Source organism: Lepisosteus oculatus, chromosome 4 (assembly GCF_040954835.1).
Source record: "Lepisosteus oculatus isolate fLepOcu1 chromosome 4, fLepOcu1.hap2, whole genome shotgun sequence".
In the NCBI taxonomy this organism is placed as follows: Eukaryota; Metazoa; Chordata; class Actinopteri; order Semionotiformes; family Lepisosteidae; genus Lepisosteus; species Lepisosteus oculatus.
The window spans coordinates 16,093,611-16,115,345 of NC_090699.1; the positions used below are offsets into that span (position 1 = coordinate 16,093,611).

The 21,735-nt window shown below is 43.4% G+C and overlaps 1 protein-coding gene across 1 annotated transcript; it reads left to right on the forward strand.

Moving 5' to 3' along the window:
* Positions 1-392: 392 nt before the first annotated feature.
* Positions 393-21,110, forward strand: LOC107076438 (uncharacterized). Its single transcript, XM_069188287.1, has 14 exons — positions 393-983; positions 2,209-2,283; positions 3,412-3,759; positions 4,224-4,493; positions 5,996-6,103; positions 7,628-7,645; positions 8,499-8,525; positions 11,997-12,525; positions 16,774-17,431; positions 17,913-18,008; positions 18,781-19,014; positions 19,887-20,034; positions 20,282-20,308; positions 20,437-21,110. Exons 2-14 carry the CDS (start codon positions 2,211-2,213, stop codon positions 20,988-20,990), a joined length of 3,090 nt encoding a protein of 1,029 aa, XP_069044388.1. The 5' UTR covers positions 393-983; positions 2,209-2,210; the 3' UTR covers positions 20,991-21,110.
* Positions 21,111-21,735: the final 625 nt, after the last annotated feature.

A 21,735-nucleotide genomic window follows, 5' to 3' on the forward strand; every position in this document is an offset into this window, starting at 1 on the left:
ACCTTTGATGATCATCTCAGCAGTTTGATAGAAATGTCACAATGCCTTAAGACACAGATAAAGTTCAGAGGTGGCCTTCACCAACAACAGTGACTGAGATTCACACATTTATTCCATTGTAACACTCTGTGCTTTGCAGAGTCCAAGTAACAGCCTTTTAACAGACCCCCTGAGATATCTGGAATTAAGCAAAATACTGAATGCGGGTCTGTTAAAATATTTTAGTTACATTTTCATAATTTAGACAGAAGCTCTGTTTGATTCTGAAATTAAAAAGGTCACACGTGACTAAGATCAGCACCTCTGTTTGAGAGACATTGTGTCCCATTCCCCTTTATAGGACTGTTTCAATTTGTTTATATTTTTGCGATATTTTGCGTGAATGACTTGCTTCAGGTCATGCCACAGCATTTCAATTGGGTTAAGGTCAGACTTGGCCGTTCCAAAATGCAAAACTTCCTCTGTTTAAGACATCATGTTGTAGATTGCCTTCTGTGTTTAAGATTGTTTTCATGCTGCTTGAACTGACTTTAATCTCATCTGTCCACAGAACATTGTTCCAGTAGTGTGGTAGAGCACCCGGGTGGACTTTGGCAAACCTGAGATGGGTGGCAGTGTTTCTTTGCTGGAGAGTTTTTGGTTTCCTCCATGGTATCCTCCCCTGCACACCACTCTTGTCCTGTGTTTTTCTTATTGTGGACTCCTCTTGTGACCGGGGGTCCCTGAGCACTGAGCCGTTCCCGAGTCACATGATCCCGACACCCTGCAGCCCCAGCCCAGTTTCCCACAATCCCTTCCTGCCTCTCTGTGTGATGGCAGTAAGTGAAAGTGAAAATAGACTTTTACTGTGATAAACAGGAAGTCAGAGTTGAAGCTGATCGTTTCTGAAATGTAGTTTTAAACAGATTTCAAACGCACAATTCATGATTTGTCAGACAATCCAGAATAACAGAGAGTGGTCCTCAGACCTGGTAATCCAATTTGTAAGTATCCTGTCATTTTAGTCCAGTTAACAGTAAAGTGTCCTGCAGGCCTCGGTGCTGTTCTGTAACAGTTAAAACAGCACAATTATTCACACTACAGATGACGTTTTATTGTATCTGTATTGTATCTGTATTATTGTTTTATTGTATTGTATATTATATCTGAGGGTGTCTGTAAATGAGACCTGTAAATGAATAGAGAGGATTAGAAGGAAACAAGCCTGTCATTGAGAGAAGGGGGAAGGTGTGATCCTAGCATCAGGATAATTTGGTTTTGTGTTAATTACAACAATGCTGAGCCATCAACACTGCATTAAGCAGAACTTCAGCTGGACTCAAAATGTGCATTGCAATTGAGCTCAGAGCTGGAGATGATCTCCAGGTAGTTCTGTATTAATTAGTCCGCAACCTAGTATGCAGCTACAGCACGTGCTAAATCTGAAAGTTCACTTGGTGATCATGTTGTTTAAATTCTGTGTGATGTTCAGTTCTTTGTAGTCCTGGAAAAATGTAAAAGCTGTAACTGATTTTATCTGCTGTTCACTGGAATAGGAGTGACAGTGAGATCAGTCAGATACAGCAGTGTGTGAGTGATCAGTCAGTCAGGACTGAAGCTGCTGTGTGCTGGAGTGACAGTGAGATCAGTCAGATACAGCAGTGTGTGAGTGATCAGTCAGTCAGGACTGAAGCTGCTGTGTGCTGGAGTGACAGTGAGGTCAGTCAGATACAGCAGTGTGTGAGTGATCAGTCAGGACTGAAGCTGCTGTGTGCTGGAGTGACAGTGAGATCAGTCAGATACAGCAGTGTGTGAGTGATCAGTCAGGACTGAAGCTGCTGTGTGCTGGAGTGACTGAGATCAGTCAGACACAGCAGTGTGTGAGTGATCAGTCAGGACTGAAGCTGCTGTGTGCTGGAGTGACTGAGATCAGTCAGACACAGCAGTGTGTGAGTGATCAGTCAGGACTGAAGCTGCTGTGTGCTGGAGTGACTGAGATCAGTCAGATACAGCAGTGTGTGAGTGATCAGTCAGTCAGGACTGAAGCTGAGAGAAACACCTCACTGTGGTACAACAGCTGGATCTTTCACTTTGAGTGTCTGTTTCTGTCAAATTAAAAATTTGTCAAAAGAAAAATCTTTTTGGTTCAAGGGTAATGTATCCATTCAAAATGTATTTTTTTGTTAAGGTTTATGGTGTCTGACTTATCAGTGCGGTTTCTTATTTCAGAAATGAAGTCTGACCAATCAGAGTGTCTCTGTGTGACTCTTCTGCTTCTCCTCCAGTCGTCTGTGTCAAAATCAGGTACAATGAGCAGAAATTCCTGAATTTTATTAGACCTTCAGTCTGGTGACTTTTCCACACTGAACAGGAACAGTAACTTATGGTAACTCACGAGTTTAGAAATGGATGGAGAGATCTAAATATCTTTTCGAACAATTTACTTTGGGACATGATTAATGTGTTCTATATCACTAGAAAAATCCAAATATTTATAAAGCATTGTGATCTAATGGGGTGTTATTTTCACTGTGTCTATGAAACACAGGGGGTTGCTCGGTAAAGATCTTGTTCGGAGCGTAAATACCTGGTCTCAATGTCTTGTTTTGATAAGGAAAGAGCTGTGCTTCAGCTGTATTGCTGTTAGCGTGGTTCTGACTCGAACACCCAAATACTCCAGTGAGCTGCTGATACACCTGCGAGCTCACGAGCATCAGCTGCATTCTCACAGACGAGACAGAGGTGATTTTGGTTTCACCTTCTTTATCGCCCATTTCCAGTGACCAGCGGCGTTTCACCTGGATTAATGTGATTTTTCTTTCCCTGTGTCACAGCTAAACAGTCACTGTGTACAGTTAAACCTCTGGAATGTCACTGACAGAATAACACAACATACACACACCAGTGGCTGTAAGATCACTCCTTTGTGTTGTAGTTTCACAGTGCTGCATAAAACATAATCTGAACCAGGTGATTGTGGATCAGTCTTCCAGCTAAAACATCATGGGTAAAATAAGGGTTATGGGGCAGCTATTCTGTAATGCCTAAAAGACGTGTATATGTTTACTTTACTGTTTATTTTATTGAAAGCTGAAGCTTTTCCCTTTAAATATGTGTTCTGGTTTGTCTAACCTTACAATATTATCCTGCATAGATTAAGTTTGCTTTGGTTAAAGTAGTCCAGTACCAATAGAAAATAATCTTAAATACAGTCTAATTAAACTAGACGGACAGAAATTAAAGTAAGGATCTGTGACCTTTGCCCTCATGGTGGTGTCATGTGAGATAACAGTGGTCAGGGCTCCAGCACCATGATCAGTGACTACACCCCTGTGTGTGATCTGTTTCAGTGTGATCATTCCTCTAGAAGAGGGTACAGTTTGTCTGTGTGGAGGCTGAAGACTCATGACAGCTGTGTGCTCTTTCTTTCAGAGAGTTTCCAGGTTCATGGTCCAGCTGCTCCTGTTGTTGTGTCCCCTGGTGAAGATGCTGTCCTGCCCTGTTACCTCTCACCCAGCATCAGTGCTGTGGACCTGGAGATCAGGTGGTTTCGAGGGGATTATAATTCCCCCGTGCGTTTGTATCAAAACCTCAATTATAACACTAAGATACAGAACCCAGCCTACAGGGACAGAGCTGAGCTGTTCCTGCAGGAGCTCCCCAGAGGCAACGTGTCTCTCAAGCTCACGGACGTGCGTCTCTCAGATCATGGACAGTACAAGTGTTTAGTGGAGTCTGTGGATCATTATGAAGACACTCTAATTTCCCTGGCTGTTAGAGGTGAGTGTTCTTTTGTTATTATATTGTTTTAAATTATATGCATCCTATAAATAATACAATACAGTTATTTTTTAGCCATTACCAAAGGTGGCAAAGTTACAGAAGGATGTTTATTATGAGCCAATGAAATGTCATTTAGTAGCCAACAGGTCCACATTGATCAGTTATCAGCTGCCAGATTCAGGGAGATGTGCTTAACACTGAGACTGTGAGCTGTAGATGGACGGATTGCAGGACTTCTGTAGTTCAGTGAGCTTTTCTTGGAATCCACACAGTCAATTGTTCAATTAAGGGATTGAACACACTGCACTGTGAGCTCTATAGTGACTAACAGGAGAGTCTGCAGTGATTGGAGGAGAAGTGTGTCTCTCCTTGATGCTCATCAGTGACAAGACTTCAGACACTGTCACTTCTCAGAAACAATTCTGAGGTTCTGGCAATTAGGATGTTTTCTTTATTGGCAGATGTTTCAGTGTCTCTCCACTCCCCTGGAGGAGGTCAGACCCAGCTGCTGTGCAGATCTGAGGGCTGGTTCCCTGCACCTGCAGTGATCTGGACAGACAGGGATGGACATGATGTGACCTCACTGTCCAGCAGCACAGTGGGGAAGGACAGTCAGGGGCTCCTCAGTGTCAACAGCTACATCCCAGTCCAGCAGGAGTCCAACATCTTCTCCTGTCTGGTCAGAAGCACACAGTCCAAGGCAGACGGGGAATCTCAGCTCCACATACCCAGTAAGTACTGTATTGAATGAGAATGTGATGTTTTCAGGGTTGTTTGCTTGTTGAGTTCATTAGGATTGGACAGTCCTGTCCTGATCTCCACACTTAGACACCCATCAATATTGATGAGGTGTTGTGACTCCTGGTCTCCCCAGATCATGGTCTGATATTGATTATGGACTCCCTTAGCATGATAGGTATCTCAAAAAGGAAATTAGTTTTTCCACAATTATAAAAGAAGTCCCTTTCTTAAACCTATATTCAGTCCCTTTATAGTCATTACCAGGGCAGCAACAGTCTCTTGTTCTGTCAAAGGAGGAATTATCTCTGTTCCTTCCAGCCCATCTTCTCAGCTGTCTGACATAATGACTTGACAGCGATTGGTTCAGTCTGAGAGTGACAACCACAGCCCTTCCTTCCCACATCTCCACTTTCACCCCACACTGCAGCAACACCTTGACTTTCAGTGTCTTCAGGGCCTGTCTGCACTCGAATACAGAGCCACGTTCTTCCGCTGTGAACAGACACCTCCTGTCTGCAGGTCCTCCCTGGTCTTATCTCTCATGTCCATTGACATTGATACAGAATCAGCTCCTGTTGCTCTTCACACTCACTCTTCTCACTAACTCTTCACTGCCTGGCACTGGAGAGTCATATTCACTCTGACTCACTCCATGTCACCCAATCCTCTCTTCCTCTTCCTCATTGTCTCTCTTCAGCTAGACTCTTCTCTGACCTGCACTTCTCTGCCACTCTAAAACTCTTCCTCATTCTGACTCTTCACTCTCCAGACTGATCCTGTTTGGTCCCAATATGTCTTTCTGGTGTGTCCCTGATACAGAAGTAGCTTTCTCAGTCCTCATATCTATGTGGAGATCTTAAGGTACAGGCAGTACTTTAGACTCAGTCTGTGCTGCCAAAACTGTCTTCTCTCATCTGAAACTCCCACACAGTCCACCTGTCCAGAACCTGTGAAGCCCCTCAGTGCCTCCCATTCTGTGTCGTCTTCAGTCTTTCCCAGCTCTCACTCTCACGCTCACTCTCTCACTCCCTCCTCTCCTTATACCTGGAGCCCAGACACAGACTGAAACCCCTTTATGAGCCCAGAGGAGTGGTTCATTCCTCACAGAGCCTGTCCTGACAGCTCCTGTCCTTCACAGGGACTCCCACTCACCCTGAGTGACAAAGACTCTCTCAGACCTGCTGTGCCTCATTCTGCAGCTTTTCTCAAATAACAGGGAGTCATCTTGACTCACATCCACATCATTAACTGTATTAACTGACACATGACCTTCTTCAATATACCTGACCAGTGGGAGATATTTTATTATTTAGATTATAAAGATAAATATAGATATACTTTTACCACAGCAATTTACGAATCACTTTCAGATCTCTGACCAGGAACATTGTCCAGGTTCTGGATATACTCTATGGGAACCAGGCTACTAGGAGATTGGTTGTATCTCAGTTCCTGTGGGATCATATTCCTGTGTTCCTGTGCTGTTTTCCAGGAGACTTTTTCCCTGGACCCTCTGGATGGATGGTGGCTCTCTGTGTAACAGCAGCTCTGACTGTAGCAGCGTCAGCACTTCTGGTGATCCAGTGGAGAAGAATGGACAGTATGTGCTCATTAGAGATGTGTGTCTGAATGTCTGTGTGAGGAGGGGTTTAAACACCACTGCATGACAGTTCACAATCAGCACAGGACACCCTGCTCTTGAGAACAGGGGTCAGTGTACAGACACTATGTCAAGAACACTGTGGGATGTGTTTCTGTCAGTCAGAACCAGTATCGTACATCAACAGCTATTTGCAGATACAGAATCAGCTCCTCCAGTGTCTATCTCTTCAGATGAGTCTCACTGTGAGCTTTTATACAGTGGCAGAAAGTCTGTCTGAAATCCCTCAGGAGTTCTTCCACGCGCATCAGTGAAACACTGAAAACATTGAAACTCTTATCCTCTCCTCTGAGATGGAAATTCACTGCAGCTCAACACACCCAGGAACTTCCTGCTGAGCTCCTTCCTGATTCTCACCCCCTGGAGAAGTGTGGGTTAAGTCTTATGGTGACGTAAGCAGAGTGTGTTCAAATTCCCTTACAAATTGTCACATGATATCTAAGTTGCTTTGGCCGAGCTCTCTAGACTGCAGTCAGTACAGGGTCTTCTCTCACAGTCTGATACAGCTGCTGATTAATATATCGGGGTCACACACTCTACTGAACACACCTCTCTAGACTGCAGTCAGTACAGGATCTTCACCAGCCTGTCTGATACAGTTGCTGGTTAATATCAGGGTCACACACTCTACTGAACACACCTCTGTAGATTGCAGTTAGTACAGGATCGTCTCTCACCCTCTTTGATACAGCTGGTACCAGTGAAACCGTAACTCACTCAGTATTTTCAGCTTCATGTGGGAAAGTCACCACCTTATCAAGCAGGAGATGAAGGGACAGTCAGTGCTGATCAAGACCAGGGGAGGGAGCTGTGATTTATACAGTCCAAGCACATCATTGAGCTCTTAATCACCAGTGTCCCTTCCATACTTCTTCAACCAATCAAAGCTTTTCTCAGTTTTTACAAGAATGTTGTCATGCTTCTGTTCAAATCAACAACCCAGCACAGTGATGAACAAATACAAGATATTTACATTTCTCATAACCTCACAATAATTTTTTCCTGACTCTGTTTAAAACTGCATTCCAAACTGTGATGAACATTGTCACTGAGAAACCTTTATAAAATAAACACTTCTCTCTCGGCCCAGAGGGCTTACTAGTGAAAACAGTGGGAACAACACAGGGATTGAGGACCACAGAAAATACAGCATTCTCCCCTGTCATCATACTGCACTGGATCTGAGCACATATTTCACCTGTATCAGTGTTACTGAGTGTCAGTTTCTTACAGAGAAGACACACTGAGGGAATCTGGATTATATTAGTATGACTCTTCTAAAGCCAGTGTCGGTATAGGGGTCTATATCACAGCAGTCTGTATCACTGATTCCACTGTTTCTTACAGAGGAGACACACTGAGGGAATCTGAATGATGTTACATTAGTGTGACTCTTTGAGAGCCAATGTCAGTGCAGGAGTCTGTATCGGCGTTACTGACTCCACTACTTGTGTTTCTTTACAGGGGAAGAGAAACGACTTGGTAAGTGAACATTTCTCTTTAGACAATGACATGAATTACTCAACAGGAACAGGGATATAACGTTGGAAGGAATGTCACTGGCCATAGTGGCCAAGTGGTGTTCTTCTGCTCTTTCACAAACAACATAACATATTCATCTCTTCTGTTGAAATTCAGGAGCCTGATGTAATAAAACAATTATTCATCTCAACAGCTCATTTCCAGAGGTTTACAACAGCAATTACGATCCAGTCATTTCACAGATTTGGGGGTAAATGTTTAAACAGTAGTGCAGTGGGAAGGCGAGACCAGCTCTCCTTCTGAACACCAGAGGGCACTGGGGAGCCAGGTGGCCATTGGTTATTTAAACTGTTTGCAGGCTGTGAAACTACACAACGTATTTAAACCAATAGAATGTTTTCTATTTATTGTCTCGGTATATTTAAGCATTTTCCAAGTATTAAATGTCTTCTTAATAAAGTCACAATTTTAAAAAACACAGATTTGGGAAAATGTGAAATGATGTCCCCAGATTAATTTGGTAATTCATGACTACCTTGTCTGTTAATCACTGTTTTGGATCTGTGTGCATCTGTGATTTATAGTGTCTGTATTTCTGTGTTCCAGTGTGTGTCTGTGACTTACAGTGTTTGTATCACTGTATTCAGTGTGTCTGTGACTAACAGTGTCTGTATCTCTGTGTTCCAGTGTGTGTCTGTGACTAACAGTGTCTGTATCTCTGTGTTCCAGTGTGTGTCTGTGATTAACAGTGTCTGTATCTCTGTGTTCAGTGTGTGTCTGTGATTAATAGTGTCTGTATCTCTGTGTTCAGTGTGTGCCTGTGAATAACAGTGTCTGTATCTCTTTATTCCAGTATATAAATGGCTGTGCAGTGCTGCAGGTAAGTCTGTCTCTTTTTAAGAACAAAAATAAAACACAACATAAACAGCAGTGTCTGTATCACAGGTTAGTATTCTGTAAAATCCTTTATAGGGGTGGCTGTGCTACATGTCTTCCGACCAGCTACAGTAATTGTTTTTAACAGTGCACACTCAGCCACATTTTATATTTTCAACCCTTAAAAGGAGAATAAAATATATACTATATGCAAGCAGACCAGATTTCTAGCTTGATCATTAAAGGAGTGTGGCAGTGATCCTTTTTTAAAGAAAAAAACCCCAACAATAATACAAATAATACAATGCAGGTTTTTGGAAAATTATTTTTTCCTTTTTTCCTCCAAAAAAGTAATTACCTTCTACAGTGCCATCCAAGGGTATGTAGGCATACAGCAATGGTAAAAAATGTTATTTATGCTTTATTCTAAAGGAATTCATATTTGTGGTTGTAAAATAAGTGATACATGTATATACAATAACGTAAGTTACTTACTTCCTTTTATTGTCCCAGATGGGAAATTGTCTTTGCAGGCAGTTAAAGACATAACACAACACATTTAACACAACAGATTTAACACAAAATTAATCCATTGACAAATAAGAGACATACATGTTTGACGAGAAAAAAATTAAATAAAAATATATAAATAGAAAAAATATATAAAAAGGTGAAATATACAATTGTTCAGATTAAGCAGGTTTATAGCCATGGGAATAAAGCATAACGTAGCTCCATTGCACTTGAATCTGGGTCTTAATCGACACCCAGACAGAAGGAGCTCAGGTTCACAGTGTAAGGGGTGGTCATGAGAGTCTGTGATCATACTGTCTGTGATTGATTATACTGTCTGTGATCAAACTGTCTGTGATTGATTATACTGTCTGTGATCATACTGTCTGTCTGACAGCTGCAGCTGGAGCTCTGATGACTTTGCTGGCTGCCTTCACAATCCTGCTCAGTCTGTTTCTATTGTGGGCTCAGGGTTGTAGTACACATACTGTGGTAAAAGAGCAGAAGAAGAATGATCGCTGTTGTTCATATGTAACAATCTTCTTACATATGACATCCATGTTTTCCTCAAATAAAGCTTGTAATCAACAATTGTGCTAATATATTTGTAACTGTTGACAGTTTCAATTTCTTGCTCCTCAAAGACTGTGGGATTAGCAGCTGGTGGTCGTTTTCTATAATCAATGACCATGTCTTTGGTTTTTTGACACATTCAGCTGAAGGAAGGAGTTCTTACACCATTCAGCAAAATAATCCCCTACAGGCCCATGATCAGTGTCTGTCTTGTAGGAGACTGACAGTGACAGAGTCATCAGCTAACGTGCTGTGCAGTAATTTAACTCGGAACTTCATGAAGTGTAAAGGGCTTCTACAGCTGTCTGTGTACAGAATGTACAGTATAGGGCGGGGGACAGCACACAGCCCAGTGGAAGAACAAGGCTGCTCTGATAAAAGACTGTCCACCCTCACTCTGTGACTCTTTGTGATCTGTTGGTCAAAACACCTACGATTCAACCGACAATAGTAAAGTGTAGATTAGAATTTGAGCGTAATCGCTCCACGACCAAGTGTGGTTGAATGGTGTTAAAGGCTGATGAGAAATCTATTAATAAAAGGCTGCTGTGTGTCTTGAGACCTTCTAGATGTGAATGTAAGAGATTCAGTGATGTGAGGGCAGACTCTTTGACTCCCCTTTCAGTCCTGTAGGCAAACTGCATGGGCTCCAGTTGGTGCTCTGTCTGGTGGAATACATGAATTTTAACAATTTTCTCAAATGACTTCATAGCTGGTCTGAAATCGTTTAATGTCTTGGGGGGTTTGTGTTTTGCAACAGGTATGATTGTTGCCTGTTTCCAAATCCTGGGTACTTTCTGCTGATGCAGAGATATGTAAAAAAATCTAATGAAATATAGTACTGAGCTGCTCAGCTCATGACCTCAGTACCTGCCCCTGATGTTCTCAGCTCCAAGTCCTTCCCTGACTTTTGTTTTCTTGAAAATGCTTGAAACGCACTGTGTATCCAGTTCAATCTTTCTGGAAGCAGTGAGCTTCTCTTTAAGTTCCCCGATTTCTCCACTGAAGTTGTGCTTTTCAAATCTAAGGTAAAGTGATTTGGTTCATCAGCCAGCTCTTTGTTGGTATTAAAGCTATCAATATTCACTGTGAATTAAGGGAGATTACCTTTGTCCTACAGCCCCACCATAGTTGTTATTCCACTCCATTCAGGTCTCAAATTACAATTGAGTTTGCTTTTGATATATTCCTTATACTTTAATTTTGCCTTTTTAATTTCTGCTCTAACTTCAGATCTGATTTGCCTCTTAACAGGCTCATCAGTCTGTTACACAAGGCTTATTATATTAATAAGCTTTAAAGTGTTTTATAGGAATATCTGTAAAGTGTTCACACTAATGCTGGTCAGTAAGTGACACTGGAGTGTCAATATTATCACACTTTTCAGCAGGGGGAGAGTGGGGTTGGGTATTTACTTGTGATATTGGGATCCTTATCTCAGGACAGGAGTGATATAAACAGTGTCTGATTCTCCTCACAGATGGACTCTCTTGTGGAATTAGTCAGTGATTGACACAGGGTCCTGTTCTACACAGAATCAGTGTGAAATATGGGTGGAAGATATTTCCTTGTCAGCTTCAGGGCCAGACTGCAGTTTCCATCCTGCCCAGCAGAGGGCTCCCTTACTCATCACTGTACAACAGGAGCTCTTAGTCCAGAAATGACGTTGGGTGTCTTTTACACATGTTTAAACCTGCAAGTCTAAAATTGATACACAATGAACAAAATGGTGTTCTTATTCCAAACTGAAGCTTGTGAAGTCCAAGAGAAAAATACCTTTTTTCAATTCTTGACCACATTGATGGACAGCACTGAGGTCACAGGTCCTTTGAAGATAGGCTAATCAGAATCAGTGGTACAGGATACAGAGACTGTATGTACTGTATCTCCACTGCATAAACTTCCAATGTAAAAACAAGAAAGGTTAATTCCTTGTTGAAAAGTAGAAAGATGCAGACAGGTAGTGGGAAGGGTTAGAAGGGCAATGTTTCAGCTGTTGAGACCTGTACAGTCTTTACACAGCATCTATAGAATATAGTATTTATACACTTTGCATATACTTTATATACTTAACAAACAGAATGTGCTCATTAACCAGTGTATACATGTACATACAGCTTGTTCTTATATACAGAATCTGTAAATAATATAAACGTTATTTTAGATGTTTATTTTAAATACCTTGTTGCTAAATTGCTTATATTGTAGATTTTTATTCAGAAGTTATATTTATTATCAATTATCATAATTTAATTTCAGTAATTAATAATTAACTTATTTTGTTTCTGGTAGGGGGGAGGGAGAGATGTATTTCACAGGTACAATTTGATTTTAATTTTCATATAATTTTTAAGAGACTCTTCTGATGTTTCCTGTTTTATTCCCACAGCGGACGTGACTCTGGACCCTGATACAGCGCATTGTTCTCTCTCCCTGTCTGAGGATGGGAAGAGGGTGAGATTGGGACAGAGGAAGAGTCTCCCTCACAATCCACACAGATTTGATTCCTGGCCCTATGTCACGAGCAGGGAGAGCTTCTGCTCAGGGAGACACTACTGGGAGGTGGAGGTGAATGAAAGGTGGAGAATAGGAGTGAGCAGAGAGTCTGCTGAGAGGAAAGGGGGGTTCAGCTTTGATCCCCAAGGGGGATACTGGGCTCTGTATTCCGGCTTTTCTGGTTTCTCTGCTCTCACTGACCCTGTGACCCGTCTCCCCCTCAGTCTGCAGCCCAGGACAGTGGGGGTGTGTGTGGATATTGAGGAGAGGAAGGTCTCCTTTTACGCAGTGGAGTCCAGGACTCACATCTTCACGTTCACTGACATGGTCCTCAATCAGGGGGAGAAGATCTATCCTGTCTTCGGTACCAGGGATCGATCTAAAGACCTTGTGCTGGTGCCTCCTCTCAGCTGTGGAGATTAAACATGAACACAGGCTGATTCACTCCCAGCTCTCTGCCTCAGTATCAATGTTATTAACTTGTTGTTTTCTGGTGTCTGTGTGGAGGTTTTACTAACTGTAGGTGTCCCCATTTGTCCGAGGTTATTGCTTATTTCTTTGTTCTGACGCCCGAACAAAAATTTGCAATTCACACATTTGTTCTCGTCATGTAGGCCACAATATTCTAAAGCTCCAGATTTCTTCCCTTGGTTTTTACACTCTACAGTCTCTTTAATTCTCACTCCAGCTCCTTACCGTTCCAATTAACTCCGATCTCTCTCCTCGCTTCCACCTTATGCCTGTCTGTCACTGTGTCTCTGCCTGTATCACTCTGTCTCTCTGTGTCCCTGTATCCCTGGTGTCCCTATCAGTGTCACTGTGTCAGTGTATCTCTGTATGTGTCACTATGTCTCTGTGACCCTTTGTCACTGTGTGTGAGATCATATCTCTGTGTCCCTAAATGCCTTTGTCACTGTGTATCTGTCAGTGTCACTATTTTTCAGTCTCTCTTAGTGTCTCTCTCTGTATCGCAGTGTCTCTGTGTGTGTGAGATCACATCTCTGTGTCCCCAAATGTCTTTGTCACTGTGTCTCTGTCAGTGTCACTATATCTTTCTGTCTCTCTGTTAGTGTCTCTCTCTGTATCTCAGTGTCTCTGTGTATGTGAGATCATATCTCTGTGTCCCCAAATGTCTTTGTCACCATGTCTCTGTCTGTGTCCCTGTGTCTTTCTGTCTCTTTGTTAGTGTCTCTGTGACTCTCTGTGTCACCGTTACCAACCTGTGTCAGTGTGTCTTATCTCTCTCTGTATTGCAGTGTCTTTATGTGTGTGTATGTGTCACTATGTCACTGTTATGACATTCATGTTTATGAAACTCAAAGAGAATATTATTAACTTAACCAACATTGCCATAGTGGTTGGGTGGGGAGGGACTCTTTCATTGAGCAAATCCAGGCCCATCATCCACTCGATAATGGACAATCATCTCTTTCGGAAAGTTTTTATTTGATGACAGTTTGATATTTTCTTAGAACGTGTACTAATTGTGAGTTGTGGTTGCTTTGAAATAAAGCTTATTTTGATAAAAACATTCCTCTTCCTCTATCACTTACTTCAACTTGTGATCCCAAAAGAGAAGAGATCAAACTACTCTCTGTACAATTGAAGCTGGGCTTTGTCTGAGAGATGATGAACAGACCTGCGGCGATCGCTGACCCTAATCAATACCTCCGTCGGCAGGTGGACTGTCAGCGATGAGCTTTCTGGGGAATACTGTACTTGTTTGCTCTGTAACTATCGTCCTGAAATAGGAGAATAGTTTTTTTTATTTTCTCTCTTTAGGAGAGGATATAAAGGTACTGAAGGTCTGCTATGTCACCTACCGCTCCTCCTGTCCCAGTTTCTTCCTTCCCCCCTTCCCCTCCTCTCAGCGAGTCTCCCGCTGGTCTGCTGCTGTTGCTGCTTCTCTTCCAGCTGCGCCGAGTACAGTATTTCTGCTCTTTCTTGCCTTGTCCAGGGTGGAACCAGAACTGCCCCTCGTCTGGCCTGTGGGGTCCATTTCTGTACCACGCCGCCTAATACCCTTCCCTCAGCTACTGTAACCTTCCAGTCTCAGTTTTTTATCATTTCTGTACCTTATTTTCACCTCCTCAAAGTATGAGAAATGATTGGATTGCCACATTTGCTTGTTCTAATAAATTAGCTGTTGGTGAAATTCACATATCATGTGCAGATATTCTGCGTGCAAATAATTTTAATTGTATGTCACCTTGGAAAAGAAAAAGGAATTGATCAAATAAGTTAATTAATAATGTATTCTTTTTTCTCTAAGATGTATGTTTTTTTAACTTGTTGTTGCCTCTGTTCTGTGTTTTTGGCGTATTGGAGCACACACGCAAATAAGCATTTCATTGCACTTGTGCATATGACAGAAGACTGAACTCTGAACTCTAATTCTGAATGTAAAACGCACTTCACATCTAGGAACAACCACTGAATCTACAGATCATCAGTTCTTCTGAAAGAGGGGTCAAGCTCTAGTCGTGCCTCATTCCAGCTTTTACTTCCAATGAATTTTAACTGCGATTTGCATGACAGTTTTAAAGTTAGAGTCCTTTTATGTTTGTCTGTTTGAAATGTACTCTAGCTGTGGAGCCGTCCTGAGGCTCAGCGAAGGTGTTAAAGTTGTCCAGGGGATTAAGATGCCCAGAAGGCGTGGATGTCAGAAGATCTTGGTTCTCCGCTCTGCCTCTCCTCTCTGTGGGTTGTCCCCAGCTGTGCGGTAGAATCAGTGAGCCCTGAGAGTGCAAAGAGTTAACAGTTCATCCATGAATGAGGAAGAGGAGGAGCCTTCTCGAAAAGGAACAGCCCAGCTACCTCACTGTGCAGAAACGCAACTTATCTGGGGAGCCGTGCCCTGGCATTGGTAAGAGCTGCTGGGCCTTTCCTCCTTCGTGCTCGTGCCCATACTCAAGCGCAGCTCTGCTGAGGACCCCCTGGCCACGTGCGTGTGAATACCGAGCTGTGTGTGCTGGGTCTGCGGCTCGCCAGCGGACTGAAAGAGCAGTGTGAAATAAGGAACTCGGGCAGGTAAGGCATCCACGGCCCCACGGCTCTCTCAACAGTGTGTGAAGGCATTCCGAATAGGAGACAGAGTATCCTTCTGGGGGAGAAAAACAGGTCACAGACAGGGTTAGGACTAAAAAACATCCTTAGGAACTCAAGGGTTGTTCTTAGCTTTTATTTTGGAGGAATATAACGTTTTGGAAAAATGGGAGTACGTTACGTTGTATAAGAGTCAACATTTTGCGGTAGATATGGACTAGCACATTCTGTACTGTAAATGCTCCCCTTTCTTCTGTCCCATTAAAGAGCAAAGGCTTCCAGTAAAACGAGTTGGGATTTCCTGTACTCTGGGATCCTAAGGAGCTGATTCATACTTCCTCGGATTGTCAGTGCAGGTATGTCTCTGTGCCTCAGGCGTGTCTTCTCACCTTGGTAAATGTGTGGGAATATTATTTTCCTTTAAAATAGTGGTTCAGAAGTCGAATGTTTGCTCATGTTCCTGTGCTTTTATTTTTACATGCCCTGTGTTTCAGAAGTAGATTTCTGACTTGTTTTGGCGTTACCTGCACATCTGGGCGTGGCCTGCTGCGTGCTCTTTCTGTCTGCTCTCATGGCTGCAGGCCTTGCAGAAGCACACAGAGGAAAGGGAGGAAGTGTAGGAACGGGTCCATCTTTCAATACACCACAGTGACCACAGCCTCGTACCTGAGGCTGAGCGCGTCCCTCCTCACAGCACAGCCCACCTGCGGGAGTCCCAGAGTCCTCGGGGGTCACTGCCTCACTGGCTGACTAATCCCACCTTGAGCCCATAGAGCGCCACCACCTGGCCAGTCTCAGTTACTGTCATCCAGAGCCATGACCCAGGCACGATAGAGAGCTCTTTAACTGCGTGAGCCTCTGGGGAAAGTCTACAACTATCTGTACAATATTTCCCGGTATTACACATTTACATTATGACTCATGAACATGAAGTACCAATTCTCAGATCTGCTAAGGGCTAATACTGAACTAACAAATGAATGAGCAGTTTCAAAACCCCAAATCATCATCAGATATACAAGCTCTTTATTTCATGTGTCCTACATATACTGTATAAAATTCCCTAAAGCATACAAAATACAAACTACTTCCATCATAAGCAACTGACCTACCCTTACAGGACACGAGTGATATTCCTGAATTGTGAACCTGTATAGTATTTATTTTTACTTTGTTGTATCTTTTTTGCATTTCCCTGTTACAGTGAAGAGAGCCAATGTCTAAAATACTGTAGCTGCACTATGGAGAGACTGTTCTGGCAGCAAGTAGAGGCCAGCCAGTGGGCCCCTATCACTTGTAATTAGGTGGATAGTTATTAGTTAATTCATGAAATAATTGGTGGTGTTCATTCTCACAGGGCTTTCATGTGTGATGTTTGGGGGATATAAGGGGCTTCACAACGAAGTAACAGTTGTTGCTTTTATAGCAAGACTCTGAAGACCAATGCACAATGTCTTCCCATGTTTTTATACATGTACAAATGGCTGGAGTCACTATATACTCAACATCACATTTGTTTCTTCCAGTCTTGGTTCGTGACTGAGGGGAAGCAGAATGATTGCTGATTGACTCTTATCAGCAGTGTTTTAGATCGTGACCTCCTTCTGCTTGGTCTCTGTCTGAAGCCCCTGTTCCTCCAGACCAGCTCTGTGCCAGTGTGTTGGATTATGCGTAATCCTCTCCTGTACTGTTTCTCTGTGCTCAGGAATGGCTTCATCCCAAATGGTGCTTTGTAAAGAGCACCTTCAGTGCTCAATATGCGAGGAAGATTTTCTCGACCCAGTCTCCCTTCCATGTGCACACAAGTTCTGCAAGGAGTGCATTGAAGTGCACTGGGACATGAGACATGTGTGTGAGTGCCCTAGGTGTAAGCAGAAATTCCCTAAGAGACCTGAGCTGCACATCGACAGAAACTTTGCCGAAATCACAGAACAGTTCAAGAGGCGGAAATTAAGCAGTCCCGAAGAGTGCTCATCTAAGCCTGGGGACGTGCCCTGTGATGTCTGCACCGGGAGAAAGCTTGGTGCAGTCAAATCCTGCCTGGTCTGTCTGGCCTCTTACTGCGAGACTCACATCCAGCCTCACTATCAAGCAGCTGCTTTCAAGAGACACAGGCTGATTGACCCCGTGGACAAACTTGAGGACAGGCTGTGTGAGAAACATGAGAAACTCCTGGAGCTGTTCTGCAGGACGGACCAGACCTGTGTTTGTCAGTTCTGCACTGAGACAGACCACAGGACGCACAGCACTGTGACTTTAGAGGAGGAATGCAGAGACAGAAAGGTAGGATGTCTTAAGACCTTTGTTTGAAAGATTATACAGGCCAGGTCTGGAATAAACATTTTTGTTTTCTTAATTTAGCAGCGTTGGTTAGTGAATGAATCTTTAAGATATACATGTTTGTTTGCTGAATAAAGTATTTTTCCATTAGAGTTTGTCCAAACTCTGAATGGAACTGTAGCCTGACTGAGGGCACTGTAAGCATGCAGGAGAGGCAGGAGTTGTCATTTTGCTGGGAATTTGAGAAGACCCTGGCCAGCTCTTTCTAGCCCTGTCATTGAAGTCAAATGTGTGACCCCACTCAGGGCTCATTTTAAACGGGTAAAACGCTATTTTACTTTGAAACGGGTAAAAACATGTTACGTGCACAACATTCAAACATCGCATGCAGCATTCTTTCACAGGCTGTCCCTCAGCTCGCTCACAGCTCAGTCAGCATGTGAGTGATGGCAGGAGGGGTGGAGGTGACTGTGTTGTGTTACAGGCTCAGGTGCTGAAGACCAAGGCAGAAGTACAACAGATGATCCAGGAAAGACTGGGGAAGGTGGAGGAGATCAAATACTCACTGGAGCTCAGCAGAGTGAGTCCTGCAGGAGTCCTGTTGAGTTCTTCTGTGTGGGGAATCACAGGGCTCTGATCTGCTTATCCCCCAACTATATTCTGTACCATTTAAATTCAAACATTACTAACAAAGACTGTTTGTGCTGCTGGTATGGGCTTGTGCTTGTGCTAATGATTTCTGAATATTGGACATTTCAACCACAGCAAGGCAATTGACAGGAGGAAACATTTTTAATTGAATTACTAGATCCTTGGTGTTTTATTTGCAACAAGTACTCACGATGTTTGGAAATCTGTAAAATAGCCGTTCAAGTATTAAAGATTGACAAATACATTTTGAAATGTTTTTGTCAAATGGAAAGCACAAAAGCTATTTTCCTGCCACACCACCCCCTCCCTTCACAAGGGGCCAGTTTGTTGTATGAAAGTTTACTTGGAACAAGCAAAGCATGCAGAGTAATGGTGATTCCAGAATGACTCAATCTGATGGACAGCTGTAAGTGGCTGAGGGTTCGAGGTTTGCTGCAGATACTGCTGGTGTACCTGGAGCGAGGCACTTTACTGGCTGCCCCGGGCTGCCCAGCTGTATAAGAGGGATAATCCTTCTGATGGCCAGACAGCGTCGCTAGTGCACACAACACTACTGTATGCACATGAGCTCTGGCTGTATGGTCAATGTGCTCTGGTGTGAACTTTAGCTTACTGTACCAGTAACACTGTGACCTGGGATAGACTAGAGAATGCCTGTTTATTCTTACAGTTCTTCTGTGTGTTGCCTCGTGTCTCTTCAGAACTCTGCACAGAAAGAGATCAAGAACAGTGTGCAGGTCTTCACTGCTCTGATGAGATCCATTGAGAGAAGCCAGACCGAGTTCATTAAACTGATTGAGGAGAGGCAGAGAACAGCAGAGAGGAGGGCTGAAGGGATCATTCAAGAGCTGGAGCAGGAAATCACTGAGCTAAAGAGGAGAAACACTGAGCTGGAGAAGCTCTCCCACACTAAGGACCACATCTACTTCCTACAGGTCAGCACACACTGTAGAGAGCAGATATAGTATCTACAGAGAGCAGCGAGTCCAACAGGCCAGCTCACACTGTAGAGAGCAGATACAGTATCTACAGAGAGCAGAGAGAGCTACAGGTCAGCTCACACTGTTGAGAGCAGATACAGTATCTACAGAGAGCAGCGAGTCCAACAGGCCAGCTCACACTGTAGAGAGCAGATACAGTATCTACAGAGAGCAGCGAGTCCAACAGGCCAGCTCACACTGTAGAGAGCAGATACAGTATCTACAGAAAGCAGAGAGTCCTACAGACCAGCTCACACTGTTGAGAGCAGATACAGTATCTACAGAGAGCAGCGAGTCCAACAGGCCAGCTCACACTGTTGAGAGCAGATACAGTATCTACAGAGAGCAGCGAGTCCAACAGGTCAGCACACACTGTAGAGAGCAGATACAGTATCTACAGAGAGCAGAGAGTCCTACAGGTCAGCACACACTGTAGAGAGCAGATACAGTATCTACAGAGAGCAGAGAGAGCTACAGGTCAGCTCACACTGTAGAGAGCAGATACAGTATCTACAGAGAGCAGAGAGTCCTACAGGCCAGCTCACACTGTAGAGAGCAGATACAGTGTCTACAGAGAGCAGAGAGTCCTACAGGCCAGCTCACACTGTAGAGAGCAGATACCGTATCTACAGAGAGCAGAGAGTCCTACAGGCCAGCTCACACTGCTGCTAATGAGCACTGCAATGAAGAGCTTTTATTCACAAAAAATTATGATTTTAGTTTTTCCCACAACAGACAGGGCATACATTGTATACAGTCTATATACTCCCTAAGGCAGCCCTTGGGTGGTTTCACTGGTTTATGGGACTGTTCTCTCTTTGCTGTAGCGTTTCCTATCCACGCATTATCCTCCGCTCCCCAAAGACTGGTCTGACATCACCGTTCCCACCGAGCTGTGTTTGAGCGCTTTGAGACAGGCCATATCAGAACTGACACAGACTGTCTGGAGAGAACAGAACAATCTCTCTGAGAGGGGTGAGTATGGCATTAATGAATAAATATCACACAGAAAATAGCAAAGTGATCAGAACAGGACACAATTACGTTTTTTCTGGGATCATCAAAATAGTCAAATAGATTTCTTTTCCTCGTGACATTGATGCTGTGCTGTTATGTTGTTCTCTTTGAAAAGCAAATATTTTGCTAGAAAATAGACCTTTATAAAGTTACTGAGGACATCTTTGTTAACCTTTGACACATCCAACATGTTTTTCTTTTGCAGAACTGGAGGAGATAAAGAAATATGCAGGTAACTTCTGCTGCTTTCAATTTCACCTATGAAGAATAAGAGACCCACAATGAGAGTCTTTTATTCCAACGATACTGAACTCTGTTCCCTGTCTGTCACTCTGTCTGTTCCGTGGGTCTTGTCTCCAGTGGATGTGAGTCTGGATCCCAGAACCGCAGGTCCCCATCTCGCCCTGTCTGAGGATGGGAAGGAAGTGAGATACTGCAGAGGAACCCAGACGCTCCCCGACACTCCGGAGAGATTCAGTGACGACGTCTGCGTCCTGGGCAGAGAGGGCTTCACCTCGGGGAAACACTACTGGGAGGCGGAAGTGAGGCAGAAGACTGATTGGGCAGTAGGGGTGGCCAAAGATTCTGTCAAGAGGAAGGGGGAGGTGTTCCTGTACCCCGACAATGGCTACTGGACCTTGTGCCTCAGTAGTCGGAAAGGCTTTGAAGCGTGCACTTTCCCCCCAACCCCACTTTCCCAGGGCTTAAAACCCCGGAGGGTGGGGGTTTATGTGGATTACGAGGAGGGGCAGATCTCCTTTTATAACTTGAAAGCCAGGTGCCACATATACACTTTCCGGCACACCTTCAGTGAGAAACTGTATCCTTTCTTTGACCCCTGCTTAGATTCCAGTGACGCCGAGCCGCTGATCCTCTGCCCTGTGAATCCCACTGAGGGAAGCAGGGTCTGTTAAAACAGACCAGTCCTGTCACTGAGGCGGCACTGAAGTCCATCCCAGAACAGGGCAGTCATCACACAACTGTGTGAATATAATAATAATAATAATAATAATAATAATAATAATAATAATAATAATAATAATTGCTTACAATATAATAATAATTGACACTCCACTCAAAGCGCTTTACAGGTAATGGGGACTCCCCTCCACCACCACCATAATGGTACTAATATACATAATATATATAATATATTATATAATGTATAATATACATAATATGTACTGTAGACAGCTGTACTGTACCTGTACACATCCCCTCAGTGGAATGGACTGGAAAGTCAGCTCTTCCTGCCAGCTGTACTACTGTGTCATTAGTTTCTTAACTCCACATTGATGTGTATTGAGCCAAGCCAAAATGCCAATCAGGGTCTCAAGGCATCCTGTCCTCACTTCCCTCCAATTGAGGGCCAGACGTTAAGAAAGAAAGGCATGTTGTTGTTTTTTTCTTTAGGAACCTGCACCATTAGTAAAAATGCTTTATTTCTGAAGTACAGTATTAAAATATCAAGTATACCATTGTTACCGCTCCCAGTTTCTCAGGGACGTTTTCTCATGTTTTATGACAGAAAAGAAAACAAAAGCCTAGCTCTTCTTTCAGATCTAACTCGACAATATCTCTCTAGATACTCTCTATTAAATACTGGGCAGCTCAACTGCATACTAGTATCAAAATCAGGCTCTCTCCTGCAAAACCACA

What these genes read in the sequence shown, in the direction of transcription:
- LOC107076438 (XM_069188287.1), top strand. Translation starts at nt 2,211, where the DNA reads ATGAAGTCTGACCAATCAGAGTGTCTCTGTGTGACTCTTCTGCTTCTC. An exon ending in GTCGTCTGTGTCAAAATCAG is followed by an intron (nt 2,284 to 3,411) that starts GTACAATGAGCA and finishes TCTTTCTTTCAG; the next exon opens with AGAGTTTCCAGGTTCATGGT. An exon ending in ACCACATCTACTTCCTACAG is followed by an intron (nt 19,015 to 19,886) that starts GTCAGCACACAC and finishes TCTTTGCTGTAG; the next exon opens with CGTTTCCTATCCACGCATTA.